General features: G+C 42.1%; 3 protein-coding genes across 9 annotated transcripts in view; 1 reads left to right on the top strand and 2 right to left on the bottom strand.

Moving 5' to 3' along the window:
* Window positions 1-18097, top strand: part of mld (molting defective) — a 35988-nt gene extending 17891 nt beyond the window's left edge. For 4 of the 6 annotated variants that reach the window (XM_017164750.3, XM_017164752.3, XM_017164751.3 and 1 more), the window contains exons 3-7: window positions 9436-13219; window positions 13282-13353; window positions 13417-14157; window positions 15869-16009; window positions 16449-18097. In XM_017164750.3, the coding sequence (XP_017020239.1) occupies window positions 9436-13219; window positions 13282-13353; window positions 13417-14157; window positions 15869-16009; window positions 16449-16720 (5010 nt within the window). In that variant the 3' untranslated portion in view covers window positions 16721-18097. The remainder of the gene's footprint in view (window positions 1-9435; window positions 13220-13281; window positions 13354-13416; window positions 14158-15868; window positions 16010-16448) is intronic. The other 2 variants (XM_017164753.3, XM_017164754.3) reach the window with 2 other exon arrangements.
* Syx18 (syntaxin 18) lies at window positions 17502-19239 on the bottom strand. Its single transcript, XM_017164755.3, has 2 exons — window positions 18140-19239; window positions 17502-17742 (listed from the first exon to the last, which is right to left on the bottom strand). The coding sequence occupies exons 1-2, from the start codon at window positions 19145-19147 to the stop codon at window positions 17554-17556; spliced, it is 1197 nt and encodes a 398-aa protein (XP_017020244.1). The 5' UTR covers window positions 19148-19239; the 3' UTR covers window positions 17502-17553.
* Window positions 19240-19401: 162 nt separating this feature from the next.
* On the bottom strand, window positions 19402-24959 carry RhoL (Ras-like GTP-binding protein RhoL). 2 transcript variants are annotated; one of them, XM_017164816.2, is made up of 4 exons: window positions 24739-24959; window positions 20223-20498; window positions 19981-20151; window positions 19402-19918 (listed from the first exon to the last, which is right to left on the bottom strand). In XM_017164816.2, exons 2-4 carry the CDS (start codon window positions 20469-20471, stop codon window positions 19763-19765), a joined length of 576 nt encoding a protein of 191 aa, XP_017020305.1. In that variant the 5' UTR covers window positions 20472-20498; window positions 24739-24959; the 3' UTR covers window positions 19402-19762. The 2 variants fall into 2 exon arrangements, with proteins under 2 accessions (XP_017020305.1, XP_070143253.1); XM_070287152.1 differs by lacking the exon at window positions 24739-24959 and adding an exon at window positions 20628-20643.
* Window positions 24960-26003: the final 1044 nt, after the last annotated feature.

The following is a 26003-nucleotide window of genomic DNA, read 5'->3' on the forward strand; positions in this document are numbered from 1 at the left end:
CTGGTTATATATGTATGTATGTATGTAGTGCTCTTGAGTTGCCCCTTGTTCACCCCAATTTTATGTAAATTAAGTTCCATGTCAAACACTAGAAGAGAGAAGGTTATCAAATAATGCTTGCAACTCTGAAATTATAGTAGCTCAAGTGCGCAATAAAAGGCAATAAAATGTGCTTCACGCCCGGCAAAGAGCACCTTTTCAAGAGCAGGGTGAGGATGAGGAGGATGAGCTAAAGTGGCCATGATGTGTGACAAAGCCAAATGCTTATTTTTTTTCTGTTTGCTTGCTGCCCGGGTTAATCAAGTAGGCAAACAAACAAGGCCAGAACAACCAGCTGGTCGCAATAACACCGGCATTAACATCCGCATCTCGGTAATCAGTAATCAGCCAGAGGAGATGCCACCAACCAGAGAGCAAGAGAGAGCAAGTGCTTAATCAACCCCCGGGCAAGAGTCAGGAACACTTAACGCCTTTTGATTGTTTAATTTCTCAAATTGTTTTATGGATTTATCCCCCGGTCGGTCGGTCGGTCGGTCGTCTGTTACGGACACACGCCAATGAAAAATTAATGCAGAGGGTGGCCGAAGGGACGACTAGTGTCGGCCGGGTATGCCGGGTCTGCCGGCAGGACAACATCAAAAGCGGAGGCTTCATTTTTCACCGCTTCTGACATTTACCAGCCACCGAAACAAGGACGTCGACGGCAGCCAGAAACAATCAGCCAACCAAAGAGCAGCAGCGGCAGCAACCCAACCTGACAGCCGCCCAAACAAAGGGGATCTGCGGGGACCTGGCCGGCTCCAAACGGGGAAGAGACGACACTGTTCTCTTCTGGATGCTGCTGCTGCCGCTCTACGCTGCGTGCTAATCCCCCACTGACACACCACCGCATCCGGCGGACCAACGGACCGGCAGCACCAGCAGTAGCACCAGTGGCTTCCCCAGCTGCCGCCGCCCTCCTGTGCGCATATTCCAATCAAATTAAGTAGAAAGGTTTGCGCCGGCGGCCAAAACCGGAGCTTCCTCTCAGTATCCGTTAATATTCCGGGTGATTTGAAGCCCGGCCAGCACCCAGTACGCACGCAAATCGGATCGGATCGGAAAAACGTTAAAATTAGAACAAAGGCCCATGAAAAGCGGATTCTACAAAGTGCACAAGAACTGGGCAAACGAGAGCATTTTATAAATAAACTAACGAGCAAGATCGACGAGCTTGTACCTGGGTAATTGACAAATAATTCGGCATTTAAATAATATAACAAGAGAGCGGAGAAAGAAGAATTTGTTACGAAAATGTGAGTGTAAAAAAGAAAATAAAAGAGGAAGTAATATATATATTTTATCTACAAGATCAGCCCATTTGTGGCCTTCTATCAAGAAAGACAAGTGAAAGTGGATATAAAAATCCTTCTTATTTAAGAATAATAATAAACAAACTGCTTAAATATAAAGGCGGAATAAAAATATAATAAATTTTGATCATGTGACTGACCTCTGACAACGTAAATACAAAGAAAGTTAAAACGCAAAATAAACCAATGAAAAAAGTTTTAAAAAAATATATATAAATACCACAAGAAAAACGAAAAAAGTGCTCAATTTTAATTCAGAAAAAATTGCTTATACCTCCAGTTGATTGTGTAAAGAAAATATATTCCACGCTTGTCAATAAAAACCGTACATTTCGTACATTTTTTGTTGCAAGCAAATAAGTCGTGAAAAATTCAAGTCAGCACTTAGCACACAAAGTTCAAATGAAATAATACGAATTGCACAAAAAAAAAAGACAGCGCCAACAAAAAGCTGACTTATGAGCGACAGGCAACAAAAATATAAAAGAGTAAACAATCAAACAATCAAAGAGATCATATTCAACTGCCACAAAGTTGAAGAAGCGTAAAAATAATAATAAAGACATCAGGCAACCAGGCAGGCATGCGGGCTTTTCGCGAATTGCGAAAGAAAAACATATTGTAAAGAAAATATTTTTTTGTAGCGACACAACTCCCATATATTTTGATAACAAAACAATGAATAAATCTCGAAAGGAATGTGCCAGCTTCCGTTGGGGTAAAAGAAAAAACCATTCAGAAAACAAGAGACAGAAGCGTATAAAAAAAAAACTAAAGAAAAGGAACAATTTGAAGACTGACCTTTGCCTGAGGCAGCAATATCTGGTAGCTCGGACTCCGCCTCATATGAATTGCTGATCTCTCTCCAATCTCTCTGCCAAGGAAGTGTCGCAATTCAGACAGATGTAGCCCCGGCGGCAGCAGTCTCCAAGAAATTAGATAAGCCAGCCCAAGTTTTACGGAATACCAGGGATTAGCCCAATGAAATCGGGCGGAGAAAAACCCTGGAGCTCGGTGATAACAATCTAAAAAGTTTCCAATCTGCAGCTGGTCCCGAAAGTCTGCTTTTTTTAATGTAAATTGTAAATTGAGCTCGTTTTGGTGGGGCGTACAAAAAGCATTTATTATTGGGGCCTTGCGCAATCGGTATATAATGGAAGAAGAACTTGACCGGGTAATGAAAACGCGGCACGAGTGTCTTTTGTTTATTCATTTGAACTTCTTTCATGGCTGGCAACGATTACAGTTCGTTCCCAGAACCGCATAAATTGTTTACATTTACGAAAATACATTGTATGAAAAAGTGCTTATCGTATGTCTAGATTTTTCGCCTTTCGCACGTTGACAGAATTTCAACCATAGAGCCAATATATTCAATAATTGATTCGTTCTCATTTTAGTTCAGGGTCGATTGTATGCATATATGATGGATGCATTTTAACAATTCAACTAGCTTTTATGGCAACAGACAGCAGCAGACACGTCATATATGTATATGTATATATGACTGACTGTTCGTTTTTTGCCTTTTCTTTTGCTTTTCGTGCCATTCGATTTTCACTTTTAAATAGATCACTTGGATTTCCATTGTTTCTTTTTCGTTTTCTTTTTTTTTTTTTATTCGAAGGCGGCCTAATCGATACGCCGGTCACTTTTTGGGTTTGGGTTTGGGTTTGCTGCCATCGTACACTTACCTCCCATTACCCAGCCCCTGTGCCGGAATCCCGTTGGTGGCCTGGTTTGTTTCGCTTGTCCCCTCACTCGCTCAATTTTTCCCCACTTTTGCGGCTTTTGTTGCTCCGCCTATTAGCACATATAACTACAGATGTACTATGCAGGCAGAGTGTGTGTAAAAGAGAGAATTTCGCACTCGGCATCCTTTCATATATATTGTATATTTTTTTTTTGTTGCTTTCAGGGGTATATTGTGTACGTTAAAAGGGAAGAAAGAAAGAGTTTCCGGGCCTACAAATTAAATATATATTGTATCCAAAAGAGGCAATGCCAGAAAACTTTATGATAAAGACCTATCGGGTTTCTTAGCACCCTCCCAGTGTAACACACTGTAAATGCATTAGTTTTCAAATTAAAGACCTCATAGTTGGCCAAACTAAGTATCGAATTTCAAATCGATACTACTAATGGTAAGCTGGGAGATGCGAGATTTTAGCTGTCAGGCAGGGAAAGCATAGCATGGCATTAGAAAGCCAACTAGCAAAGCTTTTCACACAAAAACCAAGGGTGTTTTATGGTCGTGACACTCGACATTAGCCCTATTACATGTTGTTTTTTAGTTACAGCACAGTGTCCGCTGCAATTAAGGAAAATTGTGAAAAAGCCAACAAGTTCCACAAGTGGGTTGGGTCGTTGTTTGCTGGTGCGGCTGCCGCCGGTGCTGGTGCTGGTGGTGCTGCTACTGCTGGGATTAAGTGCGAAAAGGCAACACTTCCCACCCCGGGATGCCGGGATGCCGGGAGTCTCCGGTCCCTGGTCCCGGTTGGCTGGCAAAATGCTAACCATTTACAGACCACTTCCCCTTGATGTTGTTGTTGTTGTTGCTGTTGCTGTTTTTGCTGTTGTTTATTTACGCCTCTTCACCAGCGCGCGCCCTTTGTCATGTTGGAGGGGACTCTTGTCTATGGGGCGTATGATTTATTAAGTATCCGTCCTGGCTGACTCGCCGCCGTGCTCTCCTTGGCTCCACACACAAACACACAGGCACACACACACACACACACACACAAGCTTTGATTACAAATGTTCGCCGTCTGTTGTCTGTTGCGGCTTTTTATGGCTACATTAGAGTCGTAAGCTGTTGCAGATGAAGTGCCACCCCACTTTCATCCACACCCAACAGACTTCTTCCTTTTTGCCTTGTGCATCCCAAACACCAGTCTATAGTAGTGGCATCTCGCGGCGTCCCCACACGCGGCAACCGGGGCTCATCTCTTAATTAGTTAAACATTGAGTGGCTTCTGCCGGAGTTTCTTGGGCGGAAATTTTGGGTTGTTGACTTTTATTCCGATTTTAATTTGCCTTAACGCCTTGCCATGAGGGTGGTTCCTGCACGAATTATCATCAAAAATGTAAATTTATGTTTGCGTCCGAGCGATTTATCATCTCTCTCGCACCATTTTTCCACTGCTATCCCGTTAGCTTCGGCTTTATTTATGACTCCGGCTTTCTTGCAGCACAGTTTACAGTTATTATTAAATATTTTTTTTATTTTTTTTTTTTTTTGCGGAATGGGCGGCCAGTGCCCCTCTGCAGTGGCAGTGCAGCAATCCGGATTTTGCAAACCATATCGAATCGCTTTTGCATTTCTTTTTCGATGGCGCCATATGTGCTACACTTTCAGCAGATAATACGGGCTTTTTTCTTTTTTTTTGTGTCATTTTGTTCAGTCACTGCCGGCACTGAACCGTATTAAGCATAAATCTGGAGTTTATTGGAGGGATTTAAGGGATTTAAAGCAAAGTATTTTCTGTGTAATCATCGTAACTTTAGGAATGTTTTTACCCCGCGATCTACAAACGACGGCGAGGAAGCAATTAATTTGCCACCACTATCATGTAACAGAAATGGGAACCTATTTACAAATCCCCTAGAATCACTTTAATGGCATTTGACACTTGATGCCCTGTAGATAACTTTCCTTAAATGCTTTTGAAATGAAATCGGACTGAATAAACTATTCTTGGAAACAAATTATATCCGTAATAGCGAGTGGATTGATTACAAGGGTATTTGCGGATTCGTTACGCAACCAGGCGCCCCAGCCTTTATTTTTTTAATGATTTTTCCTGCTGTTGTTTTAATTTATATTTCTTATGGCAGTTTGCTGGCTTGCTTGCTGGTTTTTTTTCTTGCCCGTAATCGCTTGCACATTGAGTGCGAATTAAGGCAATTTCTTTGGTGGCGTGTTTGATGTTTTCTTTCCACAATTTGCTTTTGTTTAAGCCGGGTGAAACTAGGAAGAGAAAGGGCCAGCAGTTCCTGCGATTGTCTTGTGCCAAAAACCAAAAAGGCAACCAGTGAGAGGGTAACGAATATAAAGTTAGCCACAACACGGCCCAGTCAGCGACCAAAGGCCACGACAAATCGAACCTCGGGGGCATTGGTTTGCAATGGATTGGAATGATTATTGCTCTAGCTCTGGCTCTGGCTCTGACGCTAACGCTGACTCTGTGGGATAATTGTGATTATCTCGAAACTAATCTTTCAATTGTGTTGGCTTTCTGGGTTATTTGTCCATTTTAGATTGCCGCAATTTCGTAAGACAAATAAGAACAGCGGTTCGTTATGTCGCACTAAGTAATCTAGTTAGAATTTTATGAGTGTGCCTGCATTTATCTTGCCCTTTGACTTTGTCAACTCAAGTTGATTAATTTTTTACATCACAATACAATTACTAGACTGTCGCCTAGAGTATAGAGTTATGGAATACAATAGCAAGACTGCCAATCATTGGCAGGCCACCAAATCGTTTGTTCAGATTTCACAATTGATTTCGCGTCAGCATTTACAGTTACTTAAATTATTCGCTAATGCCTGCCTGCCTGCCTTTTTGATTGCGATTTATCGAGCTCCACCCAGCCCATGAGATGATCCCTCTCCTTAAGGTATTGCTTTCTCCCTCGATTATTTCATCAGAGATCGCACAAACAATTAAATAAGCTATTATATTGCATTTATTATTATTTGTGTCATGTTCGTTTTATTGCGTTTGTCATTCAACTGCGAAAAAACTGCCGACTGCCAACGGGCACTTTGTAGATGTTTTATTTTTTTTGCCCCCCTCAAGTTGTTTATAATATTTTTGTGAAGCTTTTTAGCCTAGCCGTCTGGCTAATTGAAATGTGTTGCATTCCATTCCTTGTGTAAATGTGATATGACGCTAATTAATATGTTTTATGGTTATTCATCAATTACACAAAGATATGTCAAAATAACAAAATTTATTACACATCTTAAAAAATTTGACAAGCCTGTTTTTGGGGGTTCCACTTAGATAGGTTTATTTTATTGTTTCCTTATTTTTCAACCATTTTTAATGGGTTTATTGGTTATAGAAAAACTACTTTGTAGTGCGTGTAGATATTGTTTACAAATATTATTACAAATAATGGTTCAATTTGGATTAACAAATCTGAAAGTTAAGTTTTTCTTAAGCCCCATGATTATTTAATCCCGACCATTTTTGAGATCTTTATAGGCCGCATTCGTTTTTTTAAGTATTTCAAGTGTACACAGAAACCAGAAATCGTTTAGCATCTGCCTGTAAATATCTGGATTCCGTTGTGCCTTCAAAGGCTAACAAGTCTGCATAGGTTTTTCCTTTAATTGTTGACTTTTGCTTGACAATTTGTTGAGGTCTTAATTTGGTGATAATCAACGCTTAAAGTAACTGAAGTGTGTTTTTCTTATTCCAAATAGTTTAGCACCTGGCAGTTAATATCCGAATTCAGAGCTATACCTTCTTTAAGATCGTAAGATCGGTTTTCAAGCCTTAAGGTGTGTTTATTATTTGCCTTTTTGTCAACCATTTTGAAAATTCGTGATTTTAAACGGGGTGATAATCAAATCTTTCTAGTAAACAAATTTAAAATCTCGGAATGTTTTTATATAATTTTAATCAGACGCTGGCAATGCAGAGAAGGAGTCATTTTCTACCCTATAAAGTATATACATTCAGCATCAACAGCCGAGTCGATTTATCAATGTGAGACAGGAAAACAAATGTTGACCTATTTATTCAATATTTCATAAGGGATTATATCGTTAGAATTGTTAAAAATGCACAAAATAATATCGTAATTTTTTGTATTCTTTAAGCTTGAGATGCAGATTTGTTAACCGCGTTAACCTTGTAAACTGCACAAATATACAAAACTTTGGCTTCCCAAAGTTAGCCTTTATTCCTGTTCTCCCCTGCATTTAAATGCGTTTATTTATTCGTTTATGAACTGGAAAGTTTTCCGTTTTGTTCGTCGAGGTGGACGGTAGGTGCTCCTATTCTTGTCTCTATTAGATGCAAGTTTATTTATTTATTTATTTATTTTTAGTGTATTCAACCCATTTGCATCTATTTTCATGCGCTCCAGTGCCGAATGCCGTTCAAATGAATATATATATATGTATATATACAATGCGACCGTTTGGTCACATCTCTGAAGACACAACCGGACGGGACCGGGACACCACATTTACTTCAATTGTCATTTACACTTGACGGGGGTCCGTTGTGACTGTCAGTCCATTTTTCGCTTTTTTTTTTATTCCTTCTCATTTTTCTGCCGTTTGTGTTGAGGTTTCGGTTTTGGTTTTCTTATTTTTCTGAATTTTTGCTGGTGTCTCCGCTGCTCTCCCATCGGTTATGCATTGTCGGCGTCTTTAGCATTCGAAATTGTTCAAATTTCCGTCTCTCTTTCGTCGAGAGCTGCATAAATTTCCGCCGGTCTCTTGTACGTACGGGTTTTATGTCATTTTCTGAACTGTATGGGCATTACCATAAGCTAAGCGAATCTTGAACCAAATCACGTTGTCTCTGACTTTTTGTGTTTACAGCCTTTTTTATATGTTGTTTGTTTAATGGTTGCTTTTAATTTTTTTTTTTGTTATATATTTGTGGGTATTTTTTATTTTGAAAAGCATTTGTCTTACTTATTTGGCCGCTGCTTTCCTTTCACCTAATGTAGCTGACCTTTTTGCTTATGCTTTTTAAAAGATCTTGAACTTGTTAATCGATTTTTTTGCCCTCTATCATATTTCTATATTTTGTAGAAAGTAATTGTGCTTTTGAATGGATTATTTACGGTAAAAAAGTCAGTCACTTGATGGACATATCGCGTTTTTTTTTTCCACATTTCCTGCTTAGCTTTTAATATTATATATAAATCACTTAAGATCAGAGCATTTGCAATTCAAACAGCTTAAAATCGAATATAATTAAGAGAATTATAATGGTCAGAAATTCTCAATTTTTGAAATAGTTGCATCAGTTTTTTGATCTTGAATTATGCAACAAAATGTAGCGTTTTTATGCGAGCCTCCATTTTGGTTTACGCCTTAATTGAAATGATCTTTTCTATAGAAATATTTTTGATTTTTTTCACCAGTAAATGCCCTCATGTTGGCATTGTGATTTTTTGTCTGTCTGTCTGACCGGCAAGACGGTTTGCCTCTTTTAATGAAACCGCTCAATTGGAAAACAAAAGGTAAATTACTTGCTCCAAATCCCAATAGAAAACGAAGGTGCTCGTGGCGTTGGAATTGTTGCCACTCGAATGCTCCGATCGGCAGCGCCACCACCTGTGCGGATTGAAGATTGGAGATTGGAGCTTTCGACCCAGAGACCACCAGCTGCCCATAAACCATAAACTGAACCATTGCTCATTAATAACTCCTCGGCTGGCTTTGGCTTTGGCTTTCCATTCAAAGCGAACGGCGGTTTTTGCCTCACCCATGTTTTTTGTTTTGTTTTTTTTTTCTTAGCCTTTTCAATGTCAATTAATTAATTCATAATTCAGTCAGCCACGAGCAAAGGAAAGTAAAGAGATACACAGGAAATCGGTGCGCGACCACAGAAATTGACAGCTCTGATTGTATTTTAAAATTTTATTAGCTAATTCACCTTTCAGGTGACCAAAAATTGAAAGGCCAATATTTTTAGCAGCAAATTTGCATGCAAATCTTGTCGCACAGTTTTGGAATAGCTAATGTCACACAGACTATAAAATCTGTGATGAATGTATGTTGGTAATGGTTCCATAAATAGAAGAAGATTTAACAAAACAAACAATATGTATATTAAACTCTGATATTTTAATGTATTTTCTACGCTATAATAAATATTAAAAATAAAAACTTGTAGAAAGTTTTTAAATGTTAAGTTTTGGTCTTACAAAAATCAAACTCTGATATTTTTAATATATTTTGTATTGTGTTATTTAAATTTAAAAAAAAACTTTATAAAGTTTTAAAATTTATTTTATAAATGTTATCTCTGAGCTTCCAAATTTAACCTTTAATTTATTTGTTCCACAAACATTTATTAATTAAAGTTTTTATTTTTTATTTCCAGATAAATCGTGACGATGGCCTTCCACAAGAGATCTGCCGCCAGTGCATGGCTCAATTTCTGATGGTGGCCAAGTTCCGGCGGAAATGCGTACGAATGCAACAGCGTCTGCAGGACTTTGCCCAGGATATATCCGACCGCCAGGCGGCCAGGCAAGCCAAGCGTCAGCAAAAGCAAGCCCAAAAGCAGGAGCCATCCAAGAAGGAGGAGCAGCCAGCGCCACAACCGGAACGAAAACGCCGTATGGTATCTGAATCGGACAGAGAAGCAGTCGCCGCCGCCACAGACACACTTACAGAGCTTCGCACAGAATCCCAGGAACTGCCACCGCCCAAGGCTCGACGCCTCCAGCTTCGCCTGCGCAAATACCGCGCCTTTTCCATCGGCTGTGAGATGGAGCATCCCTCTGCCATCGATGCCAGCAGCATGCCTTGGAAGACGAAGGCCGCCCGCAAACAGATCTCCGAGACATGGACATCGTCCAGTCCCGCCACCGAATTCTCATCGCCAAATCCTAGCTCCGATCACGAAACCAAGAGCTGCAGCAGCTCTGATCGAATGAGCGAACTGTCCGTGGGTCCCTGTTGTGGCTTTGAGAGCGACAGTAGTCCCTCCTCCACATCCACGCAATCCACGGTGGCCGATGGTTTACAGTTTCCCAAACGTTTGGCACCACGCCGTGGACGGCGCTTGAGAAATACCCCAGTTTATAACCCAACCAAGAGGCAGAAAAGATCGTTGATCAAGTTGGAGAAGGAGGAGACACTCCAGCTTAAAGAGAAAACAAAGTCTGATCAAATGGAAGTCTTCCAGCAGGAGTTAAAGGAAGAAAACTGTGCCGCATCAGGTGATGCGGCCATCGACAGCACTTCGGATGTGTCAAAAGTGGCGAGTGAGCAGCTTCCAGTGGAAAAGATTGAAGTCAATCATACTGGGGACGAGCTCATTTTGGAAAAGGAATCCAAGGACATGTTAATTAATTCGAATGGTTTGGGCAACCAAGAAGACTCCTTGATGGAGGAACAAGTCAACTCAAATGAAGTCTTAAATGGCGTAGAAGAAAAGGCTTCCAATGAAGGACAAGAAAACCCAGCCGAAGCCGAAGATGATACAAAAAATATGTGCGAAAAGCCAGCTGAACAAAAAGAGACAGAAACAGTTAACGAAAAGGAAGAATCAACCTCTAAAACTTCGGAAGAATCGAACGATGGCAAGGACAACAGTATAGCGGTCTGTTTATCCGAGGACATTTTAAGCGAGCCACTTCCTTCGCAGCCCACGGAAGATCCCCTGCAATCGGAGGAGCTGACCTCCTCCACGGAGCCCAGTAGGGTTCAACCGGAATCTGTTGACCAGCCGGAGATCATAGTAAGCATACCTCTGGAAGTGCTCGATGAGAATCTGCAGCGTCGTCTGGTTGTGGAACAGGACACCGCCTCGACCCCCAAGAACCTTCAGTCCGTCCAGAACGACGATGTGAACAACAATGCTAACGATGAAAATTTTTGCCAGAGTGCTACAGCAGATAGCTTCAATTCTACTGTGGCACTCCGAACCAATGAAATTGAAGCAAAACCAGGAGGAGGAGGTGAAGGTGGTGCCATGGGTCCAAATGCAGAAGAATCCCTGCCAGAAGACGATTCTGAAGAAGCTGATGAGGAAATACCAGTGCCTCGGTCTGGACCCACGCCCATGGATTTTATGGCCGAGTTCACCAAGCATTGTGTCAACGGTATCGAGCAACTGAAGGCCACCACTCCGGCCCCATCGCCCACGCCCTCGGAGCTGCCGTTGCCGCTTAACGATCTGGAGGCAAAGCAGCAGTTGGAGGTGGAGATGAACGATGTGGAGACCACGCTGAATGGCATCCTCAACGAGATGCAGGATCAGCACATGTACACACCGAATTGTACACACATCGATGAGTTTCTCACGCCCGCCGATTATGCTCCGCTGACTGAACAGGAACCCTCAAACTCCTCACCACCAAATCCCTTCGAGGAGAGTCCAGTGGTGGAAACAGGAACAAAGCCACCCGCTGCCAGCGAGCATCTATTTGATAACAGCAACTTTAGCAATGAACTGATAGGTTTCCAGAACGATATTCCCTGCTTTGAGAACATCGAATCCTCTCCAGAACCGGGACAGCAGAGTTTGCATTTGGAGCTTACGCAGTTCCTGAGTGATTTGCAGCCAACGCAGGAGGTAAAGTCAGACGTAGAGGCACCTGTAGAGGCACAACCAGAAGCACAAGCTGATGTTCAAATCCAGTCCCCAAATGGGTCAGAAAATCTAGCTCAAAATGAGCCCAATGAACAGCTTGAGATTCAAATTCAAACCCAAATAGAGCCTCAAATGGAGCACGAAATCCTGACAGTCCAGGCTCCGGAGGAGCATCCACAGAGCCAGTCCCATGTGGAACATCAAATTGTGGCAGTGGAAAATCAAATTCAATTGCACAACCAATCTCAGTCTTCGAACACACACCAAATGCTGCAGACGCAGACATGTATCCAAAACCAAGGGCAGCCAACGGTGCAGATGATGCAGCAGATCCAGCCGCAAGGCTATTCCCAAGTGATACCCCATGTCCAGTCGCGGGACACTACGACGACAGTCACCTACGAGCAGATCTATCAACAGCACATTGTGCAGCAGACGGTCCAGCAGTCCTCCTCCAACAAAGTGCAGCTCATCTCTCTACCCTCGTGTGCAGGGGAAACCAGGCAATGGCAGCCCCAGCACCAGCAGCAAGTGCAGTGGTCATCGGTGGGCGGCCTGGAGTCCATCAAGAGTTCACCCATCGAGACTACTTACTATATAAGTTCAAGCGATTTGTATCCGCAGCAGGGAACAGAGACGACGTATACTATGCTGCAGCCGGCCTCCGTGGAGTCCAATGAGAGTTACATGCTAGAGCAAAGCCAGCATCAGCAACAGCAACAGCAGCAGCAGCAACAACAACAACATCAACAACAAGAACAGCAGCAGCAACAGCCACCGATCATGATTGTGATAAAACCAGAGATGCAGCAACCGGTGGCCTCTGCCAGCAACCCGCAGCAGGCACCACTGCAGCATGTTTATGGAGCACCCATCAGCAATGATCTGCATCGCCTGCAGTACACCAAAAGGATACAGCAGCATCAGCAGCAACAATACCAGCAGCAGCAATACCAGCAGCAGCAGCAGCAACAGCAACGCCTTCAATTGCAAAGCCATCCGGTAATAGGAATGCCAGGAGCCACGTCGATTTCAACCAAAGTACATCCCATACCCGCCACAACGCCCACTGGTCGACCTTTAACCCTCAAGTGCCGCTTCTGCCAGAATGGTCCAAGGTTCTCCAACAGCCTTGAATACAGCCGTCACATTATTGAACTCCACCCGGCCGTGGCTCCTTTCAACTGTCCGCACTGCCCGCTGGCTTTTGCTGGCAGGAGTAAGCGTTCGCAGCATATCCTTAGCCAGCATGTAGTTCAGCAGTATCAGTGCGGCCAGTGCTCTCAGGTGTTTCCCGCTCAAAAGGCCTTGGACCTGCATATCCAACGCTTTCACATGCCTTTAAAGACCGTGGACAGTGTCCGAGTGGAGGATGTCCAACTGCAGATCACAAACGGACGGCAGCAGCAGCAGCAGCGTCTGCCATATCAACCAAGAGCATATCAACCGCGACAGCAACGTCAACCACAACGAACCCCGCATCATCGGGGGACGCCACAAGAGCAGCCGCAGCAGCAGAAACTGCCAGTGATGCAGCCGCAGTCGCAGTCACCGCATCCATCAAGTGAGCTTGGTTATGCTTTCACCTCAAAGATTAAATTTTAAAACACGAAATCTTTGCCCCAGCAGGAGCAATGGAAGTCCAGGCGAGCACAACCACGACGCGAAAGATTCTGTGCTGTCCAGACTGCGAGGATGGTGAGTTGAATGAAACCTAACTAGGGGTTCCCTTCCAAAGTAACATTATCTTCCCTTTTGTAGGCACTGCAGGTCATAGCCATGCTGGCAGCGCTGGAGGATTCGAGGAACTCCCCTCGCTGCAGTCTCCGCCAACGGTGCTCACCCCGCCCTCGACGATCGTTTCGGCTCCATCGCCCCAGCCCATGATGGTCTCGCAGCATATAACGCTGCCCTCGCCCGAACAATCCGAGCCAGATTCCACGACCACCTTGCGGCAGTATCGTAAGCGTGGTGTCATTGTGGGGCCCCAAGGTCCGCTGCATTTGGCCACGCCTGTGGCTTCGCCCTCGCCGTCATCGTCGCCATCCTCCTCCACCTTTGACCATATACCACCAGCGTCACCAGCAACGCCTGCTTCGCCGGCACCGCCTCAGTCGCCCGCCCCGCCGTCTTCCGTGCCGGTAAACGAGCTACGTACAAGTCACCAATGCCACTACTGCGAAGAGCGTTTCACCAACGATATTGCCCTTAAGAAGCACCATCAGCTAGCTCATGGATCCCAGACCACGATGCCGTTCGTGTGCACCATCTGCAAACGAGGCTATCGCATGCGAACGGCTCTGCATCGGCATATGGAGTCGCATGATGTGGAGGGCAGGCCGTACGAGTGCAACATTTGTCATGTGCGATTCCCGCGGCCCTCGCAGCTGACGCTGCACAAGATTACAGTGCACCTGCTTTCCAAACCGCACACCTGCGACGAATGCGGCAAGCAATTTGGCACAGAGAGCGCCTTGAAGACGCACGTTAAATTCCACGGTGGTAAGTTTTGGGGCACAAAGCTCGTGGTGCATGCACACAGGGGATGCTACTAAAGGGGTTCCGGGCTCCAGCCTCCTTACAGCTCTCTTACTTACTCCACTAACAACATAATCCCCCCATTCGCATTTATACTAGTATTTTTTTCTTGTTGTAGCTCGAGTAATAAGCCTCTTACTAATCCCTCCCTGTTGATGCTGTTATCGCTTCATTGTTGTTATTGACAGTTTATTCCGCCAAAGTAGTCATTTGTTTCCTGCAAAGGTAAAGCATAAATCCTATACGAAAAGGACTTATTTCAAGAGGGGCTCTTGAAACAGGAGAACTGAAATAAATAAAATCATTGATTCGAAAGCTTTCACATTGCATTGCTTGTCATAAATTAACACAGCTTGGACATTTTGCATGTTTTCACAAATTTCTGCTAACCAAAATATAATTAACATGAAATGTCACCGGTCTTACACTTGTTGTGGTCTTTTATCAGAGATTACAATTTAGCAGAGCTCTTTCCATGACCCAATAAAAAGGCTCTAAAAAACAAAAACTTTGTAGTGTTTTGGCCTTTCTCTTTGCTTAGTTTACAACCGATTTTTTCGCTCGATCGACTTATCGGTAGCATCGAGACCGTTTTGTTCGCAAAAACTAAGCATTTGAGAATGTATTGTGTGTAGCGTAAAACGAAATTATCGCAGAATGTGTCTAAAAGTACAAGAAATTATATAAATATTAGATGTACATAATATATAATATAATAAACATAAAATTATATTATATTATATATATTATAAATATAAATTCACGATTGTTGACTTAAGTCTCGCTAGACTTCAAAAACGGACACCGAAAAGAACGTTTTGTGAACGAAAACCTATTGTGAAATATATTTTTGTATATTGTTTATGTTCAATTATCACTAATGTTTACCCAATCAAAAAAGATTTTATCAAAGCCTTACAAACAGTTCAACATAAATTAAACTTTCACTGCCACAAACTGAGAGAGCTTGTGATTAATTTATTTTCTGTTGCTTAGTTAGGAACGCTGATTCCATTCATATCAGTCATTAGAAGACAGATTTGTGCCTCGTACCCTTACCGAGAAATCAAAGACCTAACATCAGAACAAATCAAAAACTGGTCTTTCTGATGACTTAAAACAAAAATGGGTTCATAAAAATCGGTTAAGCATATATTCCGAGCTCTGTAATTCAGTAAGACTGTTCTGGATAACATCCATATATCGCTTTGAGATTAAGGTACAAAAAGCCCACATTTACAATTGAGGGGTTTTTTTTTTAAGTGATTAACAATTAGCTTGACACTGTTATTAATCCGTTGACCTAAGCACTTATTTACATTCCATTCTAGTAAGTGCATTGCGTAACTAAAGGCAAGTTCCGTGGAAATCGTATACACTTGTTGCTTTTATTTTGCTTTTGGTTGGTTCCTTCATGAAATTCCCCCATTGCGTTGACCTTAATCTTTTAGATTTCCAAAACATTCCATTCAATGTTACATCTTAGTCGGCTTTAAGTGAAATCCCAAAATGTAACCAAATTTATCCGCTTGTCGATCGAAATATATACCTATGTGTTGTGTTGGCTTCCAAGTTCACCGTGTGTGTGAATTCCCAATTGCTAAAACAACAAACATGACATGGCTTCCCATCCAAATATGCAGATACAATGGCCAACGCCAATTGTCTTTTCCAGGGATCGGTTACCAGTGCGACGGATGCGATCGCTCGTTCGAATATCTCAAGGAATTGCGCAGACATCGTCGTACCCACAAAGAGCTGTTTTACAAATGTGAATTCTGTCCACGGTCGTTTCTTCACTTTAAGATATTTCGCGGTAAAGTCTCCAGGCTATATTGGGTGAAGCCAATGTTGTTGAATTTAATTTAAAATGCTTTTATTGAAATTTGGAATCCCAGAATAAATTTATTCCTACCTAAAAATAAAAATAAATAAAATTTCAACAATGTTGGTGAAACAATGTTGTTGAATTTAATTTAAAAAGGTTTGTCTGATTCCTTATCAAATCCCAGAATATATTTATTTCTATCTAAAAAATAAATAAAATTCAACAATGTTGGTGAAACATTCGTCCAGATTGGATATTATATATGTAGGTGAAGATGTATATATAATAGGAATCGACTGATATGGCTGAGATTTTTTTATGCATGGCCTTGGCTATGAAAAGCACCTAATATGCATTATATATATATATATATCCATTTTACTTAGCTAAACAAAGCATTAATCTATTTTTCCTTAATTCTCTTTAGCTCACATGAACACCCATTTGCCACTGGGAGTGTTTCTCAACGAAGAGACGATAGTAAAGACCGTCAGCAGCAATAACAACAACAACAACAACAACAACAGCAGCATCCTTAGTAGCGATAAGCTAGAAAATCCACCAACACCCATCGAGGAGACCGCCCCCATGAGCTGCAATAGCGTTTACAACGTACAAAGCCCAGATGATTACCCCAATTCGGTGGAGAGCAGTGCTGCCACCAGTGTGGCTCTGGAAACGATAGCCCCAACGCCATAACAAACGCTACCATCGATGACCTATCATTTGGTTTGCAACACTTTATTGGTTGCAAATCAACGGCCGACAACAACAACAACAGCAACAACCTTGCCAATTAGAGCGATGACGCCTAACTACACAATTGTCATTTTTAATGGCAAACAGCTTCCATTCATTCTTCTTCCCATCGGAGCCAACCAAGCCCAGCATCTCTCGAACGAGAGGAACCAGCAGACTGCATCGAATGCAATGCGATATTGCACTTAACAATTTAGCGACTAAGCCAACAAGTACACTCCCTCAGACTAAACAGAACTTAAGGCTAAATGTGTATTTAGTCCATAAGCTAGCTAGAATTTAGGCGTTCATGCAATGAAACCAACAACAACAAACCAACCAATGGAAACAAATAAGCAACAAGTTAACGCTAGGCTAAACAAAAAAAAACCATATTTACATAATATACACATTTTTTGACTTCCGTTCAAAGTTTTTGTTTTAAAAAAAAAGGAGCAAGAAATTAAAAAATGAACAAAGAAGTTCATTAAAACTAAGACAAGCTAGCATTAACTACGTACCAACAGGAATTACAAATTTAGTTGTTACAACTTTTGGTACAGAGACCCTTAACATTACGACACTGCGACTTGAACAGCTCTCAAGGCCAATTTAGTTCCATTTTATTTTTTAGATAAACGTAATTTCCTTCTCTTTATTTATAAACTATATGTAATAAAAAATTTATGCTCTTAATAGTGCTGCGATCCCACGATAATAACAAAGATGTTCGCCCCCTTGGTTCCTTAGTAGCTCTAAAAACATTTATTTTATATATATATCGGTGGTCCACCCTAATCGTAGTACCAGTCCAGGAAGAGCAGGGAGAACGACATGACCAGCAGGAAGAATAGGGACCACACACGGAGACCTGCATTCCGTTGAGTGGCCTGACGGATCTGCTCATTGGCATCCTTAACGTTCTCGGTGGTGCCGACGACGGCACTGACAATCCGCTCAATGTTGTGCTGCTGCATAGCGACCTACGAGGAAGAGTAGATTTTTAAATGGAATAATAACTATATTTATGTACTTTCTAAACTGGTCTATTATTATATTATATACATATATATATATATTATATATTATATATTGGTGTATTTGTCAAACTTGGACTATCTCAATTACCAACTACTAATCAGGACTTACAAATCAGAACAATAACTCTCTCTCTACTTACTCCCCCCAAAACATGGTTTAACTAGCCGAATCTCTATTCATTGAATTTTTGTGCGACGAGATAGATAGCTACATAAGTAAGCAACTAAGCTTACCGAAATTTGGATTTGAACAATACAATAATAGAATAACCCCTAAGATTGGGACAATTAAACTAGACTTTGTATTTTTTTCATGGTTGGGGAATGCCGAATCGCTTACCTTCTCGGTGAAGATGTCCTGCAGCTGGGCAATGTCCACAACGTTCTTTTCTATCTGCTCCACCTCCTCGGATACGCCCTGCAGGAAGTTGTAAATGTGCACGTTCTCTGCCTCGAACAGCTGCATATCCTCGGCACTGAGGGGATCCTCGTCGTCGGCCTCTTGCTGCGACTTTTGTAGTTCCTCATCCAAAGCCACTTTGGCGGATGAATCGGAGCTCATGGCTGCTCTATTGGGCCTGCTGCGCTTACGCTGTCTAGGTTTGTGCTGGCTAATTTCGGGTGTCCGGTCCACCTCTTTTCCCTGACCATCGTGGTCATCCGGCTCTGCATCCTCCTCATCATCATCCCATTCGTCCCAGCCGTCGTTGTTCCAGTCATTGTCAGCGGAGTCCTCTGCTTGGCCGTTGGTCGAGGGCTCCTCATTGTCTTTGTCTTCGTTATTACTACTCTGCTGGCGCCTGCCGAGCTTGCCACTGTTGCTGCCCGCCGGTCGCACTGGTATCTTCTTCTTGTCCGCCGCCAGCTTGAGCAGTCTGTAGGTCTCCAATTCGTGCTGCACCCGATACTTCTTCTGGTCCAAGTAGATTTTTTCCACGCTGTGCAGATAGCTGACCAGCAGGTCCAGCACGGCGTCGATGTGCTGCCGCTCCTGCGGCCTCCGCTTTGCTGCCTTCCAGTCGCTGCGCATCTTGGCCAGGTGCTGCGTGTAGAAGGTAACGAATTTCTCCGACTCGCGGTCGATAAGGTCCCGCTGGGCGTCGGTCATGTGGGTGGCGCTCTTCAGGTGCTGCCCGATCTTCATGTAGGCGGTTCGGTTCTCGATCAGCACATTCCGCAGGGAGGTGATCTTGTTGCAGACCTCCTTGGCGTTCTTGGCGAAGTCATCCTTCGGTTGCGATGGCGCTTTGGTGGGTGCGGCTGGTGCCGGGGCGGGCGGCTTGCCGGCTGTCTTCCGCTGCAGTCGGACCGTCATTACACTGGCCTTGAAGGTCTGGGTGATGTCCATATTACTTAATTTATTATTAATTTTAAACTATTTAACTTTTAAATCCACATCATCGGTTCGGTCCAGGGCAGTGTGACCGTTCGCCAATAAATAAAAACCAGCGACAGCGTTGCCAGCCAGTTAGTTTGTTTTCTTCCACTTTCAACGTTACAAACGTTTCATTCGATATCTTGTGATATCGATTAATTTTCAGTGTTGGCTAATGTCTTCAATATAGGCGGTCTTTTAAAAATAATAAAAAACAAATAAAGGGATTTAGTGACTAGGGTTTTATTGAAAATATACAGTATGCATACATGATCTGCGTATCTAATATATGCAATCAAATTCCATTCCTTATTATTTAATATTTCTGTATGTATATTATTTTCATTTTATATTGTTTTTTGTTGGTTTTGTTTTTGTTGTATCCTTTTTACATAAAAATGCACTTTGGTCGCCTGGAAAACGAAACGTTTGCACACAACTACTAGCACTTAAATTATAAAAACTTAATCGTAATTTTTCTACGCACAGTTTTTTCCTTGCGAAAACCAAGCACAAAAAGTCAGACAAATTAGTTACATAATACATTACGCATAATAACAATATTAAACATTAGGCATTACACTTAGTTCACAGTAGTGTGCACGCTGGCTTGGGCGAGGACTTTGGTTTCCGGTCCACGGCACGGACGGCTTCCTCGAAGACCTGCTGCAGGTTCTGTTTCTTCTTCGCCGAGCATTCCACCAGATTGGAGGCGTGGATCTCCTTGCGCAATCGCTTGCCCTCCTACAAAAATGAGAGAGAAATTAGTGTCTTGTAGATACATTAAAGTAGGTATAATTCCTTACCTGCGTGGTCACAAACTTCTCCGAGTTGGGAATCCTCAAGTCCAGCTTGGTGCCCACCAGCACCACAGGCACATTGTTGGAGAAGTGACGGATCTCTGGCCACCACTTGCTCTTGATGTTATCAAAAGAGGTGCGACTACTGATCGAATAGCACAACAGAAAACAGTTGGTCTGCGAAAGAACACAGAAAACCGATTGCAAAATTAATAAAATGTTGCAAGATAAAAAGTCTATTAACTCACATTTGGATAGCTTAGAGGCCGCAGTCTTTCATAGTCCTCCTGCCCGGCCGTGTCCCAGAGGGTAAGATTGTACTCGCGATCGTCGACGGATATGTTGCAGGCATGATTGTCGAAGACTGTGGGTATATACTCCTCGGGAAACTCGTTCTGGGTGTAGGTTATCAGCATGCACGTCTTGCCCACCATGCCGTCGCCCACGATGGTTATTTTCAGCGGGCGCGGGCTCCGCGACATGTTCGTCGTCGTCATTCCCGATTAGAGGTCTTTGTTGTGAAACTGCAAAGAGGGCAGAACGCAGAATAAAGGCGTCAATTTGGCTGCTGGCTTGACAGTTTCAGTTCCGCAAGAGATTGCATTGCGCCATTTGGCGGCAGATGTTGCAGCTCTCTGTTTATCTTAGCGCACCCACACTTTCATCCTGTGGCTGTGCCCTGTGGCTGTAGTAACCGGAAATCTCCACACCAACCCCCTATACATATTGTACACTCAGCATTTATATATTTAATATTGTTCACCATAAGCCAGAAGCCGGAACGTTAAATAAAACACTCCTTTTATTGCACATAATATAAGAATGTGGCTTGAGTAAATAGTAAGTCTTCACGGAAGCGTTGCTAAATGAATTAACAAAATCCACGTTTCAGAAAGCGAAAAAATCGAGAAAAATTGTTAATTACACCCTTGAGAACTTTCGAAAATCTATAAAATATATGCAAACCAATTAATAAAATAATCAAAAATAATGTTGAAACATATAGAGAAGGAAATAATATACAAAGAAGACCATTTTTAGGATGAGAGCTTTTTTAATCCAAGAGTAAATTATTTTCAAAGAGAAAGAGACTGTTAAGAGACTTTAGTTGGGACCTGTTGATAATAATAAAACCATATCACACTTGAACTTCAAAAAAAAAAAGGGTTTAATCTAATCAACAGCTACAACAAAAAAGGCCAATAAAATAAAATACTCGAGGCAATTTTAGCTTTTACGAGGCCAACTGTGGAACGGAGCTTCAATTGATTCTGCGAAATCTTTAATGGAAATAAATGTGCTTTTATGGCGCTTCGCGGGCTTATATAACAATTAAATAAAGCCTGGGTAAAACTAATAGACTTTCACCATCCCAGGCCAGTGACAAAAACATAAGCCAAAACACAACCGCATTCGTTTCATAAATTTTTCTTTTTAATTAAAACTGGTTTCGACGGTTGGTTTCCAGTTGACCCAAAACATAAACTAGATTTCCCTGCCAGCCTCCGCCAAAAAACACATAACGAAAGTTAAAATCAAAAGACTTTTGCCCGATTTACATAAAGGTATCCGTTAGGTTTTTTTGTGACTGGGATTGGAGATTCTGGGGGTCTCCTCCGCTTACGCAGAAAACTCATACGAATTCCAGGAAACATACTCTGTCTTGTGGTTATGACTCATCCGCTGACACTTGTTGGAATCTCGCGGAGGCACTTTCGTAGTTGATTTAATTACAAATCCGAGTTGTGGAGGCTTCTACTATTAAAAAGACCTAGACCACATTTATGTGTGGCGGTGACTCATCCGCATAGAAGGGTTTTGGGGCCAACCCACACATTATTTCATATTTAAGCACCGCCCCAACTGCATCTCAGAGGGTTAAGTAAAAAAGAAAACAAAAAAGGAAAATCAAAACCGGTTCCACTGTGACATTCATCAGCGATTTACCGGTTGAGGGGAATGAATTTTTAAAAAATTTTGGCTTTGGAAACCACAATAAATCGATGGTTAAAAGAGTTATCAGTTGATACATGTACATGGTCCTTAAACTCTGAAGCTGTATAATAATTTAATATAATATAATATTTTCTATATATAGATTGCCAACTTGACATCGAATCTCGAATACATTTCCATATGAAGCTTGGGGTTGGCATGCGTGAGTAATTATCATAAAACGCTTTATTGGCACGCGATCTACAGATGTTGACCCTTGACTCCGAGCACTTTGATGCTTCGCTCAGCACAATTAAGTCTAATCATTAAAGCAAGATGTTCGGGTCTCTCTTAGGGGTTAAGTGCTGTTCTATTTTTTTCTTGAATTTTGCATTATAACCATATAATTCCATTTGGTATACATGGACATAACGGATAATGTAATCACAGAACACGTTTTTGCATAAATTAGTTTTCAATTTTGATAGAATGACGTTACCATTCACTCGGAATCGGATGAGTTCGTGCCTGAAAAAGTGGCAAAAATAGCAGCGGATTTGTTGTTGTTGTTCTTGGCCAAATTAGTAAACACACCAAAGCTGAACAATCGGTTGGCTATTAGGTAGCCACCAAAAATACCAAAAACAACAAATTTGGTCCGAGAGCAGAAACAAAACTAAATAAACAGCAAAAATTTGCCTTTTGTTTTGGCCTCTTTGGACGCATTTTAAATTATTATAAACAAACAGCTCTCGGGGGTTCTGTTTTAGTGACTACGGAAAAGGTGCAAATAATTAAGTCTCAATGCTGCCGAATTTGTGGCTATTTATACAAACAGCTGATTAACCAATAAGGAGGGACTAAGCTCTGTGAATGAGTGGAAAGAATGCCATTATGTAAACTTGGTCGATTGAAAAACAGATGCGCGAACACCTGAAAAGTTTTTCTGGGTTTTGGCGGCTGCCAATAGCCCCCATTCTACCCTGTCCGAGAGAGTCGACAAGCAGCGGAAGCTGATTATCAAACAGAAATGGTACCAAGCTCTCTCTCTCCCTCCTCGTAATTAATACTCGTAATAAATTATTTAAACATAATTGCTGTCGCCCTTAATGCACTCTCTCCCTCGTGAAACATGAATATATGAAGTGCAGCCAGCACAGAAAAAGTCCATGAACATTTTCCGGCTCTTTGTTATCTGCTGCTACTTCGGTTGGCGGTTGGCCTCTTGTAAACTTTTCATATCAAGTTACGTACTTGTTGTTCTCGGAACACTTGCCACACTCACTTCACACTCTTTAGTTGCCTTTTCTTTTCCAAAGATTTCCCAAGATTCCCAAAGGTCTGAAGCTTTTATTGGACTATTGAACAAGAGACACACTGCTGCTGCAGATGTGATTGATGTGCAATTCTGGGGGGGTTTATTCCAGTTCAGCCTTTGTGCAGCCGCTTATCAACTCGAACTTTTAATATATAGATGCATCACTCCGCATCCAGACTCTCAGTTCATGTCCTCCTCTATAGAGTCTTCCATAAATAAGTAGTTTCACAACGAGCTTAGTTATGTGTAACCCTCGGACCCAAAGCAATTGTGATTTATACTCGGGCCACTCATGGGAATTATCAGAATTCAGAAGCGATTTAAAATAGGATTCTCATAACATAATAACAGGCCGGCCGAGGAGACTCATTCTTGATTGACGTCAGTGGAAATTGAGCCACATTTCTGTCCCAGTCCCAGATAAAAAAGCTCCCGGCAAGGAGATTGCTTCGTCAAACATGGACTCTCCATTGCATAAGTCGAAAATAAAGTCCAACTTTAAGCAGAGAAATTAGCATTCATTAAAAACGCTAACGAGTGGTTCCGAAGTGCTGCCAGGATCCATAAAACTAACTAATCTACCACATAGCTAAATTTCTATATAATTCCTATATAGAGAGTTGAACTCACAGCTCTTCCTCTTTTTGCAAAAAAAAAAAAAAAAAAAAAGGAAATTATATACGAATCTCGAGCGTGTGTGTGTTTACTTTTTATGGCTTCTCGCATGGGCTTTCGTATTTAATAAACTGATTAGATAAGATAGATGTAGGTGAGCGTGCAGGGTACATAGGGAATTGGACTTGAAAGAGCAACGACGAAGCGATAAGGGGAACCATGGCGAAACCTGTGCGTTTTAACCTGGTCAGAAAATAAAAGCGAATCCCAGAATCACACGGATCGGGGCAGATTGCAAGGGCACGCGCTCACCAATTAGTTAAATTAATTGAGGTTAATGCGGTATATATTTATTGGGCCATAGGTCGCAATGAATTGATTGCTGAAACAATAAAGATTTGGGTCTGAGTTTGGGTTTGGATGGATAGGTGTCTTCACGTACTCGGTTTCCTGTGATGGCCTTTAAATGGCCGTGTGTAACCATAATAATTGTTTGTCAACTAAAAATGGTAACGGACCCATTAAGGTGGCATAAGCCCAGTCGAGAATCGAATGAGTGAGTGATCTCCCAGAGAGAGCAAGAATATCGGAGAGCAGCCGTGGGGATCGTAAGCTGTTTGGCATTCCAGAGCCTGAGGCCGAGAGAGCGGGGTGACGTGAGCGCCATACAAAGTGACTCAGGTGATAAACGAAGCGATCGAAAAAGAGTTCACGCTGGCCCCCACCCTGTCTGATCTATCCTAAACAGTGTTTACACCAAATATACTCATGCTTTTGCCACTAAATTCACTCAAGCCACACAAGGTCATTTCACAGCCAATTCGGCAGTTCAATAGTCGGCTGCATTCGGGGCGTCCGAAGTGGCGTATACTTGTTAACTTTGCACAGGCACGTACTTATAGATACGACAAACGACTCCTACTACAGCCGTAGTATCCGCACTTTTTTGTGTTGGTTCCAATATTCAATCGAGCGACACGTCTGGGAGATATGACGTGCGAATCGATCGCAGAGAGCTGGAGATTACACGTACTCCGGAGTGGCGGCGGCGGCAGCGAAGGCGAAATTGAAAAACCGGATAGACGAACGGCCACACAACCGATCGCTGGCAATGTCGTCGAACAACTGAGTTCAGAGCAGCCTGAAATCCATGAGTTCGTGTATCTGACGGATACCCGAAGAGCGCTCGAAGAGAGCGACTCGCTTGCTATTCTTTCACGCTGGGCCTCTCTGGTCTCCCTTATCAGCTGGCCCGTCTCCCGATAAGGAGGCAACTCCTTCGAGAATGGCAAGTGTCAAGAGAATGCATAGGGGGATTAAAAGATTGTCCGAGATTGGCTCACATTTATCGCAGTTTTTGCTCTTAACTGAAACAAAGCAAATTAAGACCTATGGAAACCAAGGAAAAACCTATGGAACAAATTCCAAGATAAAATATAGATTTACAATTATTAACTCAATTAGTACAATTACACTTTCAATTAAAAGAGCCTAATAATTTAGCTTATTACTTGCCTGAAGTAGTAATTTATTACTAATAATAATGTGGTGGTTGCTCTTTTCTATATTTATTTTGTATTAAACGTTTTTTAAATGTCTTTTGCGATTGAATTCTGGTATTGAATACTATATCGATTTATGGCAAAGCCCAGACTGTATTCGTTTTAATTCGGAAAGCTGTTCAGTGTTAAAAAATCAGCCTAAGTAATTGTAGTTTGTAATAATCTAAAAGTTAAAAGTCTTGACAACTGTAAGGTTTAGTGTGCAGAATTTCAAGCTTTTAAATTCTTGGAAAACCGATTAGACGCTGCAAGTGTTTACTTAACCCAAATCCAAATCCACCCGCGTAATCTCCACTGGTTCTTTGAAACTCAGCAAATATCTGACATTAGCCATTAATCAACGGCATTCGCCAGTGCGTGCTGCCCAAAACCGAGGCGTTGTAACGGTAATTAGAGCTAAGACCCCTTTTAGGGGCATGTCCAAAAACGACCACGGGTAAGTAGTGAGTGAGTTCTCAATTAACCGCCACGTTGATGGAGCATTACATTAATTAAAACTACACTGGGCACTGGGCACTGGCTGGCGCTCTTTAAAAGGAATAAAGGTCAAGTGATAAAGGCTGCGACGAGCAAAGGGAAGCGCCGAAAAATTATTATTA

This window comes from Drosophila kikkawai, chromosome 3R, assembly GCF_030179895.1.
Source record: "Drosophila kikkawai strain 14028-0561.14 chromosome 3R, DkikHiC1v2, whole genome shotgun sequence".
NCBI classification, from domain to species: domain Eukaryota; kingdom Metazoa; phylum Arthropoda; class Insecta; order Diptera; family Drosophilidae; genus Drosophila; species Drosophila kikkawai.

Coding starts and splice junctions, on each gene's coding strand:
- RhoL (XM_017164816.2), bottom strand. CDS start 20,471: ATGACGACGACGAACATGTCGCGGAGCCCGCGCCCGCTGAAAATAACC. Junction 20,152..20,222: donor GGCCTCTAAGCTATCCAAAT/GTGAGTTAATAG, acceptor GTTCTTTCGCAG/ACCAACTGTTTTCTGTTGTG. Junction 19,919..19,980: donor AGAAGTTTGTGACCACGCAG/GTAAGGAATTAT, acceptor TCATTTTTGTAG/GAGGGCAAGCGATTGCGCAA.
- Syx18 (XM_017164755.3), bottom strand. CDS start 19,147: ATGGACATCACCCAGACCTTCAAGGCCAGTGTAATGACGGTCCGACTG. Junction 17,743..18,139: donor AGGACATCTTCACCGAGAAG/GTAAGCGATTCG, acceptor TCTTCCTCGTAG/GTCGCTATGCAGCAGCACAA.